The following is a 14,720-nucleotide window of genomic DNA, read 5'->3' on the forward strand; positions in this document are numbered from 1 at the left end:
ATAAATGAAAGAACCTTAAGAAATTCAGAATGAATAAGCTTTAATATGGACTGTGCCTTCCGCCAAAAAAGTAGTTCCACAACAACTGTAACAGAACTGTAACTTAACTACAAAACGGTGTATAGTTTATACAGACTAACACCACGAACGTTAGCTTGAAAGCAAAATTGGGTTGGTAACTTAAACGTTAGGACCTTGAAATAACACTAAAACTCTCCTCTCCTGCGCAGAGAAGTCGTCTTCTGTGCGTTTTTAAGCATTTCTGCCTGTTTTGCTAGGTTAGTTAGCCAGCCTAACCTGGCTGGTTACCGTTCTGGCTGTCAGACTGCATTAGCCGAGGTGATTTTCTTTCCCTTTTTCCACAAAAGACGAGTCACCACTGCGGGCGAGCGTGCCGTGGCTGAGCACTAGCCTGTGCTAAGCTAACGCCGTTACTCTGCAATGTGTCGGCGGAGTGATACAGATTTTGTATGAGAAGGCCGTGATGTTATCACAAATATCATCACGGGTAGAACACTTCTCAACCAATCAGATTGTGAGGTCGGAACTAACTGTTGTATAATAGTCCATATTTGCATTCTAACCTGACTCCCAATGACAGACTTTGACACAGTTTTAAGCTGGTTTGAATTAAACGTGAGTCAAACTATTGGCTTAAATCTTCTCAAATGTGTGGGTAGTCTGTATAGCACTTTTATTTGCATTAGCACAACATTGAGTTTAATATGTTTAAAACTGCTGGGGCAGAGTGTGATTGTGATTTGTTTGTGAGCTCTTCTCAACTGATGAGCTAACTTAGCAATTACTGGCTAACTTACCTACAATACTGAGTAAAAATTAGAGATCAAATACAGTATGTTGATCCAGCAAGAAAATGCTGAGCATAACAGTGTTTTAGAGTATATGGAAATGGTTTACATGTGTAGTATGTATGGAATATGGTACTTTAGTGTACATCTAATGTTCCTGGAGTACCACACCTCTAAGTTTTAATAGTATTTTATTTTTTGTACAAAGCTGAGGTTAACTCAGGAGAAGCTTCTTTATTAGCTAATTCCAGTGTTTTTCCTACATCAGTAATGTCCTAAATGACTCACTGGGCTGTAATTGATAACTGTTGTTTTGATGCTGCCTCATTTATTCAATGGGGAAAAACAAGAAAAAGTGAAACAAAACTTTGTCATAGTTAGCATTATACAAAAATGCACATTCTGCCAATGGAGCCATTTCAGGGATATGTGCTAAAATAAAAAAGTAAATGTTAATTTTGGATTTATTCACAACTTTGACACATATATATTGCTGATTGTGGCTACAGTGTTTCCAAAAAATGTACTTTAAAAAATCAGTCTGCCTTAATGTTTTGAGTTACAAACTGAAATAAAAGTACCGTATTTTTCGGACTATAAGGCGCACTTAAAAACTTTTATTTTTCACAAAAATTGACAGTGCGTCTTATAATACGGTGCGCCTTTTGTATGGATTTTACCCGTCAGGTTGTAAGGAGCAGTAAACACACACTCGGTGCAGCGTTATAGAGAGTTTCAGTGCTATACAGAGTCCAGAGCCGTGCAGCTCCGAGGCTGGAGCAGCAATAGCATTAGCTAGCTTATTCACTGTTCAGAGATCAGTATTGTCTAAATTATCTAAAGTAAACACACACTCCGTGCAGAGCCGTGCAGCTCCGTGGCTGGAGCAGCAATAGCATTAGCTAGATGCTAACCGCTAAGCTAGCTAGCTTTTTCACTGTTCAGAGATCAGTATTATCTAAATTTAGTACTTTTAATACTGCTGGAGCAGTATTATTAGAGTTAGATGCTAATCGCTAAGCGTTCACCGTTCAGAGGTGAGTTATCGGCCTGTAAGTCTGTGCTGCTTTGCCTGGCTAGCATTAGCTAGATGCTAAGCGCTAACTCTCTCAGAGGTGAGTTTTATCAGCCTGTAATCTGCTTGTTTACCGTGTTAAAACAAGCTACGGGGGACGAATCGCTAGCTAATATCTCACTGTCTTACCAGAACACGCAGGATTACTCAGTGTAACGCTGTCGTTTAAGTTTGGGTTAACTTTACTAGTTTAGGGGACTAGCTAGCGTGCTAGCGGATAGCTATGCTAACGCTGGTGCAGCAAGCCTTAGTGGAAATCTGGAAATCTAAGCTTACTGTAAATAAACTGAAGCACGTTACTCACCCAAATAAACAGTTTTCAGGAGAGGAATCTGTGTAGATTAATATCCAGCACTCGTTTGACTTTGAAAGAGCTAGATTTGTATACTGAGACGCTCCACCGGCAAGACACCCCCCGCCCCCCCCCCCCGCGTGGGGGATGGGAAACATGGCGCCACCCCTGTTCACTTTGATATAGGCACCCTTTCTAGTGTCACTTAACGCGGCTTATAATGCGATGCGCCCTATGTATGGAAAAAATATCAGAAAATAGGCGTTCTTTGATAGTGCGTCTTATAATACGGTGCGCCTTATAGTCCGAAAAATACGGTAACTAAAAGTGACTTATAAAATTTAAGTCAGTAAAGGTCACTTATTAAACGTATTTATTTAACAGTGTAATTCAGTATTTTATGCCAGCAGCTACAACTCAGCATTAAGTTTTTGTTATTGTGAATTAGGCTGTTGAAGTATGTGTGAGTGTGTTAACATGAGTAAGTACTTGTTTGTATCTGTGGTTCCACAGAGACTCACCAGGCTGCAGGGTCGTACTCTGCCCATATTCTCACATATTCATCCAGGTGATGAGGTCCCAGGATGGAGGAGTCCCGCGTCAGGTACTCAAAATTATCCATGATGACGGCCACAAACAGATTCAACATCTGTAACCAAACATGATCTTTTTTATTACAAAAGCTGTGCTTCTTTTAACTCTTAGAAGTCATTATTAGGCATAGGCTTGTTAACAGGTCATTAAAATAAGCAAATAAATTTTGTGGATGAACATTTTAATTTCTGTTATTGTGAATAGTAAAACGAGGTAAAGATAACCTGATTTCCAAAAGACGAAGTAAAAAAAAAAAAAACACCTTTTTTAGATTTAAATAAATGTTTTCACTTTTAATCTTTTACACTTTTAAAATAAAAAAAAGTTGGGGACCCTGTATTTATCAGTACTTAGTAACAACTCCCTTTAGCAAGTATCATGGCTTCTCATCGTTCTTTATAAGTTAGCTCCAATATGACAAGATGGTGTCACCGCCCCCAGAGTTTTATGTGCAGCATCAATATACAACTCAGAGAGACCTATAGTATTGGTTTTTGGGACAATATGTTATGCCTGGTTCACACTACAAAACTTTTTAAGTCGTCAGGTTGTTTTCCACCAACATGTTTTGTCACAAGAACACGTTAGAACTAAATACACATAAAAAACAAACAATGCTAGTGGAGAATACCCACTTAAAGTGAGCACAAAATGTAAGGAACATGTGAAGCAATTGAGGAAAATCAGAGTTTATGTCTGATAATTTTTATACTGAAATTTACTCTTACTGAAATGTCCTCTACACAGAACGATATCAAATATTTAGTAGTGCAGACATTCTTTTTTTATGTTTTAAACTTCAGTTATAAGTTATAATGCTAGCATCTCTGCTGTAGAAAAAAGGAAATATACAAGTATGCTTTGCTTTTTTACCCATTTATACACTGTATACATTTTTATATTCTACTTAGGAAAAGTAGAACATTTCTCCTGAAACAAGTAGTTTACTACTAGTATTACAATTTTTTTTTTTGTTTTAGCTTTTAACTAAACCCACATTCGTAGAGTACCTACGTGTGAGCATTTAACAGCTATTTCCTAATATAAAAAGGGAAACAGAAAGTGGTCAGTCTATCCATAAACAGCTCTGCAGAAAATGCGTTTTGGACCTGTGGTTCTCTCCTTTTGTGCTCTTCACTCACAATCACAGACTGACTGGATCAGATATTTATCATGTCAAATATTTGCCAGGTGTCTGAGACTTGTTGGTGATCACTCGATTACAGTTCAGCAACTGTCTTTCAGACTGAGTGGGCGCCAAGAGGACCCCAGCACAGGTTTTCTTTGTCGATCTACAAAAAAAAAAAAACTGGTCTAAAAGTGTGTTGTGTGAACCTGGCATAAGGAGTTAGAGTAGTTCTAAATCTTTGAAATTTATATTATATATCATTTTCCAATGATGTTTGTGAAAAAGCCATAGCCTCATGCCAGCCCTAACTTTATCTGAGAATTAATTAAATTTTGTTTTCTCTAAAATGTAAAAAACAATAACATGACATTAATCTTGCTTAAAATTTAACTTAAGGCTAAAGATCAGGTCATCTTCTAGAAATTTTAACCAGGGGAGCCCAAACTTTTGCATGCCATAATATAAAATGAATGATTCCCCCAGCGATGAACCTTTTCTAAGAAAGAGAATGACTCCTCACCAGGAAAGAGCAGAGGAAGATGAAAGAGACAAAGTAAAGGTATGCAAACTCGCTGCCACACTCCGGCTCTGTGTTCCCCGAGCGGGGATCACATTCTTTAGACCCCAAACATGCCAGCATGATTTCATGCCACGCCTCTCCTGTCGCACTCCTGTACACAAACAAACCAACAGAAAAACAGAGAATTTATATTTAGAACACTGCATTCTGGGTGTCCTCCAGGGTGGCTGTTGGCATCTGACTGAACTGGTAATTAGTGTTCTCCTACAAGTGTGTTAGATGTCTAGTAATTGTATTACCGGCATTTGGGGGAAAAGTGTTTGGTTAGCCTTTGTCTGTTACGACTCTTTTGTCAGCATTAGACTGCAAGTTCTATTGTTTTCTTTGTGTGTAGGATTAATTAGATCACACTAAAATTTACTTTGTGACTTGATTGATACTACTCGTACTACCGTATTTTTCGGACTGTAAGGCTTTCGGACTGTACTCTTGTTTTTTACAAGAGTAGAAAAACAATAATATTACAAAAACAGGGTTCTTGCATCATTTAAAGTAAAATTTAATGTTTTTAAAGACCTTTTTATATAGTCATAATTGCTTTATTGTTATTTCTTAATTTCATAGTTTTAGAAATCAAAAAACGTTCCCCAGTTGTTATCTTTTTTTTTTCTTAAAAAGTTGTTCCCTTGTGATGCAGAACAGAGCCTACATAGCTTATGTAAGTTGCATTGTGTTAAACAACACACTGAATTGCATGTAGGAAGCAAAAAATAATAATAAAAGAACACTTTAAGCAGTCTCCAGCTGAAACGTTTGAGTACAGCAGTTGTAAAATGCAGCCTAAAATTACTGGTTATTTTAACCTTTCAGTTAGCTAGCTAATGTTAGCCAGCTCACAACTTATGCTAGTATGTTAGCATATTAGCTAGCTCACTGCTAATATTAGTTATCTGTCTGGTAATGTTAGCTAACTCACCACTAAAGTATGTAAGCTAGCTTGCTGTTAAAGTTAGCTAGCTCTCTGTTAACCTTCGTTTTCTCCTTGGTAATATTAGCTAACTCACCACTAAATTTAGTAGGTTAGCTAACTCCCCAGTAACGTTAGTATGTTAGCTAGCTCTCCATTAACCTTAGTTCTCTCCCTGGTAATGTTAGCTAACTCACCGCTAAAGTGAGAAGGTAAGCTAACTTGCCGCTAATGTTAGTATGTTAGCTAACTCACCGCTAAAGTGAGAAGGTAAGCTAACTTGCCGCTAATGTTAGTATGTTAGCTAGCTCACCACTAAAGTTAGCTAGCTCTCCATTAACCGTAGTTTAATCTTAGTTCTCTTCCTGGTATCGTTAGCTAGCTCACCACTAAAGTTAGGTAGCTCTTTATTAACCGTAGTTCTAATCTTAGTTCCACAGTATCGTTAGCTAACTCGCCACTAAATTTAATATGTTAGCTAACTCACCCCCTAATGTTAATTAGCTCTCCGCTAACCTTAGTTCTCTCAATAGATTAGTTTACAGCCACTGTGCTTTCCCACGGGCATTAAAAACACTGTCTGATGTAATACCTACATTACAGTAATACCTACATTTACAGTAAATTTAAGACAATTTAAGACCTTAACTACCCGGATTTTAATTGAAGACATTGTAAGATTTTTTAAGGACCCGTGGAAAACCTGACAGTACCTGTAGGTCCTGAGATGACATTTTAGGATTGCTGAAGACTGTTTGCAACCAAGGCTCATGTGTAAGAGGGACCAATACTCTGGTCAGAGTACTTATAAATAACTGGTAAAGAGTCACTGTACATTCACATAGGTCTAAAGTATCTTCTACAAATAATTATCAGTGTCCAATTATTATTATCTTATTGGGCTATACTCTTTAAAAGTTGTGTGTGATAACATAACCCACAAAACAAACTTGTAAAGTGTGCAGATTTTGGTTTGTACCCCGGGTATGGTGGGAGGCCTCAGGGGTATTTCCTATGCACAAAGAGGGTCTCCAACTGAAATGTTTGAGAAACGCAGTTGAACAATACATCCTAAAATTATGTTATTTATTATAGTCTTAGTTAAGACTTACTTTGACCTTCCAGTAATCTAGCTCAGTGCTAATGTTAGCTATCTCTCCGCTAACCTCAGTTCTCTCCCCGATAACGTTAGCTAGGTCGCTGCTAATGTTAGCTAGCTCTCTGCTAACCTCAGTTCTCTCCCCCATAACATAAGCTAGCTCATCGCTAATGTTAGCTATCTCTCTGCTAACCTCAGTTCTCTCCCCGATAACTTTAGCTAGCTCGCCGCTAATGTTAGTTAGCTCTCCGCTAACCTCAGTTCTCTCCCCGATAACATAAGCTAGCTCACTGCTAATGTTAGCTAGCTCTCCGCTAACCTCAGTTCTCTCCCCGATAACATAAGCTAGCTCGCCGCTAATGTTGGCTAGCTCTCCGCTAACCTCAGTTCTCTCACCAATAACGTTAGGTAGCTCGCCGCTACTGTTAGCTAGCTCTCCGCTAACCTCAGTTCTCGCCCCAATAATGTTAGCTAGCTTGCCGTTAATGTTGGCTAGCTTTCTGCTAACCTTAGTTCTCTCCCTGATAACGTTAGCTAGCTCGCTGTTAATGTTAGCTACCTTGCCACTGACCTTAGTTCTCTCCCTGATAACGTTAGCTAGCTCGCCGCTTATTTTAGCTAGCTATCCACTGACCTAGAAAACTAAAGGATTTTAGGTGCGCCTTATAGTCCAAAAAATACAGATATTGTTTTTTTTTCCTTAGGCATTGTTGACTAATATTCCCTCCCACACAGCAACTGTATTTTAAGTGTAAATGCATGAGGCTGAACACTTTTGGATAAATAATTTACCACAACTGTAGCGTGGTGTATGGTGAAAACCTATTCAGAGAAAAAATTCTGCTTAAATTCGGGTCTGTGTGTAAAGGCAGGCAATGAGATGATATGTTTTTAATACATTTCTTAATAGATTTTCTAATCAAACTGATAATGTAACTTTTTATCATATTAAGGATTTTATTAGTGTTTAAAAAAACACTGATCCAACTGCACATTTCATAATCAGCCCAGTTTAATAGAATGAATTACAGTTATTGTTAATAAATGTCTTCGTACTCAGCAGGGGAAAGTGTTTGAATTGTAGTTTCTAAGGATCTGTCACAAATGCTGCATTTTGACTGTGATCACATGAATCACAATAAATATGATAGTATGTAATACATATGTTATTTGTGATTAATCACACTTTTTTGTCTCCTTAAGAATGTTTAAACTTTTAATAATGGATATTTAAATGCAAAAAAATACCAATCCCAGCACAGTAATTGGGTAAAAAGCTTATTATTATGTTGAAGACTCTGAAACCCCCAAAACAAATGAACAAACAAAATATTGTGGTGCCCCTGGTGATCCAACTGACGACCACACACCTGAAAAGCAGCATAAGAGCCTGAAAGAAGGTCCTGAAGTTGTTGTGTTGGTTGATGGCACTTTCTCCGTCCTCCTCAATTGCAATGTTCCCAAACAGCTGTTATACAAGACAAATTTTTAGCTCCTTTAATCAGGGACGTTATAATCCACACAACACTCTCATTGTAATGTTTACACCTCTTCTAGCACACTTAGTCCTTTTATTCAACAAAAACAGCAACAAAACTGTACAATGATAGTCTGGTGATTTTAGTGATCTACAGGCGAGAAGTAAACTGTGCATTGTATAGCTGGATTTAGGGCGTGTCGTTTTTTCGGTATCGTGAGGACGCAAAAAGCATTAATTAATTCTCTCAATTAATCATGAGTGTATATTTGGTGTAAAGGTAAATAAAACAATCAGCATTTTACTTGTCAATCCCTCTAAAAGGCAGTTGCGCACTGACTTTGGCACGTTGGTATCTTAACAGTGTAGCGCTTTGCGCGTCTCAGCAGAGGAAACTGATCTGCCTGTCTGTGTTTGTGTGTAAGTAGCAGGGAAGTGCCTCGTGCACATGACTGTTGTCAAGGTTTAAATTGGTCAGTAGCGTACCTGTGTTTTTTGCCTCAAAGATAGAAACATGTCAGATATTTACCTGAACACACATCAGACACCAGACCACGCCCATCAGTGTAGATATATACCTAAACTCAGATGTTCTTTTAACGGCACGGGCGCAAGGAACGTAAGATAGGAATGAGGGGCAGGGGGTACAATAGGGCCCATAGTGTTGTACAAGAGATTTTTAATTATTAGTTTACTTATAAAGTATGCTGTCAGTCAGTAATTAATTTTGGAGTGTGTTTAAGCCCTGCCCACTAGACCACTGTTCTAACTGCATAAAAAGTATATATTTCTATATATAAACTTTCCTTATATTCAGATATTGTGATTAAGATGTGTATGTTCTACATTATTTCAGTTTTTTGTTAATGTGATTTAAACAATCACAATATACTGCCTTACTTACAGTATATTGAACCATAACATCTGTATCATGATATGTATCATATCACCAAGTTCTTGCCAGTAAACAAGAATGGATGAAGCCTTACCTGCATCCCGATGATGGCGTAGATGAAGAACAGCATAGCGATGAGTAGGCACACGTACGGCAAAGCCTACACACACAAACAAATCAGTTAAATTACAGTCAGAGATCTGTCTTACTGAAAAAAAAGAAATGTTTCAATAATAGAAAAATATTTATTAATGGTCTCTAATCAAACAGTAACTTTAAGATACAGTCAAGTCTATAAGTATTAATTTGAAATGGCAACTGCCGTACATGTTCATGCTATAACAGTGCCTCCACCATGTTTAATACATGATGTGGTATGCCTTGGATTGTAATAATCCAGACAATCTTGGTAATCTTGTCAACATATTTTTACGGGGCTCAGAGCTTCCCTTTTAACAGCTTTATCTATATTATGAAGACAGGGAAAAGCATTGTTTGAATGAGTGTCTGTCACATTCGGTTATGTTTGTTTAAATGCACAGACAGAGAACATGGAAAGAAATTAGCGTAAGCATGTACAGCCTCTGAGAAATCCAGAAAAAAATCCAGCTATTTCCATGAACACTTAGCTAATTAGATTACTGCAGAAATATGATTATGACTGCAATGTTGCATGCATGCAAACACGAATATGCCAACTTTCTTTTTTGTAAACTCTTAAAAGTAAAAGTCTATGTTAAAACATAAATGGATAAAATAGATGCAAGTTTTAAGAAAGGGAATGAGTTTCGAAAATCAGTGCCATCATTGACACTGTCCAGTACGAAGTGCATAGAAGGCACTTCATAATGGCCTGATCAATAAATGTGCACTTATTAAGACACATTATCCATATTTCTAGATCTAGAGGGCACATTCTCAAAATTTAAATCCCTATCCCCATTAGAGGGGAACCTAAGACACAATTGGTCTCTTTTTGCCACTATAGAAGGTACTTTAGCAATGTTTTTTTTTTTACCATGGGGCACGAGAGGATGCTTGCCCCTCCCTGCCCCCCCTCTTGAATCGGCCAGTGCACAGAGGTGAAATTATCCAACTTTTCTTGTACAAATAATGCAAGCAAAACAAGCAAAATGTGCGTGACTTACCTTAAATGACTGTACAAAGGTCCAGAGAAGAATGCGGATGGTCTCACCCTGTCTGAGCAGCTTGATCAGACGGGCAGCTCTGAAGAGTCTCAGGAAACTAAGATTGATAAAGTTATTCTATAGAGAATGAAAAAAAGAGAGAGGAAGAAGAAGAAAAAAACAGATAGCTTGATAAATGTCAGCTGAAACATTAGGTGGAGGTAGAATCTTTATTTCTGTTTGTGTATTAGTAGGCAAACCAAATAGGGGTGTTACAAACCAGGGAGGGGAGAAAAATGTTAGAAAATAAAATTCAAACTGGCAAGACTGAGCAGGCCCGGCATATCCAAAGGGAGGGAGGGGGAAAAGCAGGACAGAAAGAAAAGGGGTGAGGGAAAGTTGGGCAGGGGACAACTTATACAGAAAGACAGAGTCTATTCCTCATCCATTTGGGAAGAAAGTGCAAGAACCTCAACCTCATGTGTAAGTCAACCAAATGCACTGATGGCCCACAGCATGCTAAACCCACACACCACAGCTAACGGCTAACGACCACTCACACCGCGCCCCGGCAAGGGTCCAAGGTCGAAGGTTCTGGGCTTAAAGATGCGTAGGTTAAATATAATGGACATCTATTCACCATATTTACATCTAGAACAGTGGTTCACATCATATTTCCACAGCTAGTACAACCTCAAACTCATGAGGCACTGGTCCTGGTGTATTTAGAGCTTGTCTAAACTGCTTAAACTAAACTGTAAAACAAAATATTTGCTATCACTTTACAATTAGGGTACAACAATTAACAGTACTTATAACAGAATGTCTCAATTTATCATTATTGACAACATTCTTAAGCATTAAAATTTAGTTGTGTTTATCAACTCTCAATTAGAGTCAATTAATAAAGTTTATTACTGTCATAGGTACTATTATGTATTACTATTACTTACTGTAAAATGTTACCAAATATTTTTTACTTTAAGGTTATTTTATAGTCTTTAAATCTTTTGATGTAACTTTTTGTCTGATGTAAATTTTATCCCATTTTACCCCAATTTGGAAAGCTAGTCGCCCCACCCACTCATTAGAACTCCCCCATCACTAGTAATGCCCAACACTAGGAGGGTGAAGACTAGCCCATGCCTCCTCTGATACATGTGAAATCAGCCTCTGCCTCTTTTTAAACTACTGCACTTAGCATTACCAGGCACTGAGCGTACTCAGAGGAAAGTGCAGCAACTCAGCTCTGATGCAGAAGCTAATAGACAGCTGTGTTGACCAGCATCACATTTGCAGTAATGTGGTGAGAGAGCACCACCTCTCCACACATATGGTGTACACAACTGATGCATCAGAGCATGGCCAACTCATTTTTTTTATTCTTTTTAATTTTTGATTTTTATTTTTTTAAAACAATGTTTCTATGATCACAGCATCTGTAAAATCTAGTTTTGTTTTTTTTATTGAAGCACGTAGGCACAAATAAAATCTTTAAAACTGAACTACAAGTTAACAATATTTTACAATGAATAGTGTACAAAGGTGGTTCTAACAGTAATTAGCCTAGTAACTGTAATAATATCTGGGGTACATAAGTAAGTAATTTTAGTTCTTTCGGAATCTGTCATGTCAGTCCCTTTTACGGACTGTATATGTAAGAACAGAAGGGTTATGGTTATCCTTTACTGTTATAAACTATATGGAAAGAAGTACTCTGACATCACATTCATTGTTTCATGGGTATTAAACAGTTTTTATCAGAGTTCTGCTTGTTGGAGTAACTGTTTACTGTCCAGAGACCATGTCTGGATTTTAGCTAAATTTTGTGCTCTATTAACTAATTATTTGCTTATTTTATTTTCTTGAATAGGGATTATTTAAACAAAAATACAAATACTTTATTTTCAAGGTAAGACAACTTACTTGTAGGCCACTGATCTAGAAGCAAAATGTGATTAAAACAACATGCATTTAGTAGTACACTTAATCAAATGATTCAAAGTAATGAAACACACTTTATTTGTCTGTCTTTAAGACAGTCTATTGTTTATAGATGAAGTTTTCTGCTAGTAAGGTAAATGCATATAGTATATGCCTTTGAACCCAGAACCTGGACATGGGAAGGGATAGGTATAGGGGCTGGAGTCAGGAGTATGCAGTGTGTGCATGCAAATCTCTACATCTCTCGGCCAATAGCGCTTCAGAATTTCCCATAACGGAAAACATTTCTGCCTCCATCTGTGCCCTAAGAATTTTTCATATATATACTGTACTCTCTGCTGAACAACATTTCACAAAGCAGATTTTCTCAGTTAATTAGATAACTTAAGCTCATTGTTAAGCAAGAGAAGAGTTAAAGGAGATAAAAAAGCATCAAAAAATCACTTAGACATGACTGATAACTGACCTCACATCAGCCCTGACATGTTTGGTATGTGAAGTTAAAGCTTCTTTAGATATGAAAATCACATGCTAGACTAATGCTGATGACTGTAATTAGAATTTCAGCTTGGTTAACAAATCAAGAAAAAATCCACAAAAATAACTTTTAAACCTCTAAATACAAATCTGATCATAATTTGTGGCATAAAATTGGGGACAGTCCAAGTCTAGTGTTTGCAATCTTAGCCTAGCATCTTCTGTTTCAAACTACGTAAAATGATCTTCTCAAACTTTCCTCACTTTTTATGATAAAATAATTTGCATGCATTGTTACAAAAGTTCGAGTTGGAATTCAATTGTCATCTACAATTTAAATAATTGACAGACATAGCGTGTGCAGTGCTGTTACGAGTTGATGTGACAGCAAAGCTGCTGGTGTTTTTAAATACTGCACTGTAACAAACAGGAGCAAGCTTCTGTTTGTAATTTTATAAATAACAAAAAAAAAAAAAACATAATTATAGTACAAAATATTTATAAGCTGTCCTTAAATTAATGGATTCCTTAAGTTATCCAGTCTGTTGAAAATCAGTGCTTTGTGAAATAGCCCTGTTAATATTATGGTTTATATCAGTAACTAAAGACAATACGACAGGTAGCATGCAAACTACAGGTCCTAAAGCTACATGTACTGTAAACTCTATACCCGTCTGACTCAGTGTATACTAGCTACAATTTTGCGATTGTGTGTGTGTGTACGTGTGTGTGAACCAACACCCAATAACACCTGGGCTGGCTGTGTATTTGGTGTGGGAGTGAGACCCTTGAAGTGTCACATAGAGCAGGGGTCAATGTCCATTATTTTTCAAGCACATGCATCATCATCACCATCATCATCACCATCATCATCAGCCACATAGGAAAACAGATGCATTAAGATTTCCAAAAAAATTACAAACCATCTACATGGAGATGTTGCAGATGCATGGTTTATAGCAGCGTTTTTGGAGGTTGATAATAACAACAACCAGTGTGATCGGCCAGGCCAGGTCACAGATGGACATATGAGATTTCACAGTGCATTTTGATTGGATGGATTCGTCAGAGGGCGTAGCCGCCAATACAGCAGCGATTAAAGAAAGCATGTTGGAAAAGAAAATAAAAAAGAATAAAAAGAGGACAGAAACAAAGAATAAAAACAAGAAATGAATAATCAATATGCAGACAATTTCAGTCCAAAAACATCAGTCAGTACAAAAGCCATATACACACTACAACAGAAACTCAGCGTATCGTCATTAACGGAACTGAAATCAGAAAACAATACCCAAATCAGAATGAAAGCTGCATGAAACCATATTAAAAGGATAGTCGTTAAATGCTTTGAAATGTTTGCTTCATGATCTTCTTGTCTATTCAAAAAAAGAAGAAAACTTAAACCAGAAGTGCAACATTTCTGTATCTCGGAGTCTGAGATAGCAAGCATTTTTTTAAAAGCAAGTAAAAGTAAGATTGATGTACAGTGATCAGCCACCAGGTGCTGCTGCTTTACTGAAAGACAAAGTCTCTGCTGAAAACACTCAATACACACACTAACTCAAACATCCACGCTTATACACACACACTAACTCAAACATCCACGCTTACACACACACTTACTTACTAAAACATCTACCTTTATACACACACACTCACTCAAACATCCACGCTCTTACACATATACTTACTAAAACATCTACACTTACACACACACACACACTCAAACATTTACGCTCATACACACACACTTACTCAAACATTCACACTCATAAACACACATAAATCTGGTATTAAATCTAGCCTACACTAAATAAACTTGCTAGTTGCATGTTAATTAGAAGGTCAATCGATGTTAATAGATATCTAGTTATCTAGTGATCTAATGCATGTTGTGACGTTGTTTTAAAGTTTTGTTAAGTGACCAGTATCTACAATACATACAGTATTATGTTCAAACACTGACACTGTATCTACCAGATACCATACTTGGGCTTCATTTGTGATTGCTAAGCAAAAATTAACATCAGTCTAACACTGTGTTTTTTGTCAACAGTATTTTCCTTCTTAACTAAAATCTGATGGATGTTTGATTTGTATGAATCCAAGGCTTATGCTGAGTTTTCATTTAATAATAAAATATAATTGATCCAGTAACTACTATAAATTATTGAATAGCTACTGTAAATTACTCAATATCTACTTTAAGTGATTCATTAACTACAGTAAATGATTCAACTACTACTTTATATTATTTAGTAAATGACTAATATGAATGATTCATTAACTGCTGTGGATACTACTACAAAATAACT

The 14,720-nt window shown here is 37.0% G+C and overlaps 1 protein-coding gene across 20 annotated transcripts in view; it reads right to left on the minus strand.

The window, feature by feature from the left end:
- The window catches only part of cacna1aa (calcium channel, voltage-dependent, P/Q type, alpha 1A subunit, a), a 168,740-nt gene that overhangs the window by 43,971 nt on the left and 110,049 nt on the right, over positions 1–14,720 (minus strand). For all 20 annotated transcript variants that reach the window (XM_049467678.1, XM_049467676.1, XM_049467677.1 and 17 more), the window contains 5 exons: positions 10,006–10,122; positions 8,952–9,017; positions 7,856–7,953; positions 4,420–4,570; positions 2,698–2,825 (listed from right to left, as the gene is read on the minus strand). In XM_049467678.1, the coding sequence (XP_049323635.1) occupies positions 2,698–2,825; positions 4,420–4,570; positions 7,856–7,953; positions 8,952–9,017; positions 10,006–10,122 (560 nt within the window). The remainder of the gene's footprint in view (positions 1–2,697; positions 2,826–4,419; positions 4,571–7,855; positions 7,954–8,951; positions 9,018–10,005; positions 10,123–14,720) is intronic.

Source organism: Astyanax mexicanus, chromosome 19 (assembly GCF_023375975.1).
Source record: "Astyanax mexicanus isolate ESR-SI-001 chromosome 19, AstMex3_surface, whole genome shotgun sequence".
In the NCBI taxonomy this organism is placed as follows: domain Eukaryota; kingdom Metazoa; phylum Chordata; class Actinopteri; order Characiformes; family Acestrorhamphidae; genus Astyanax; species Astyanax mexicanus.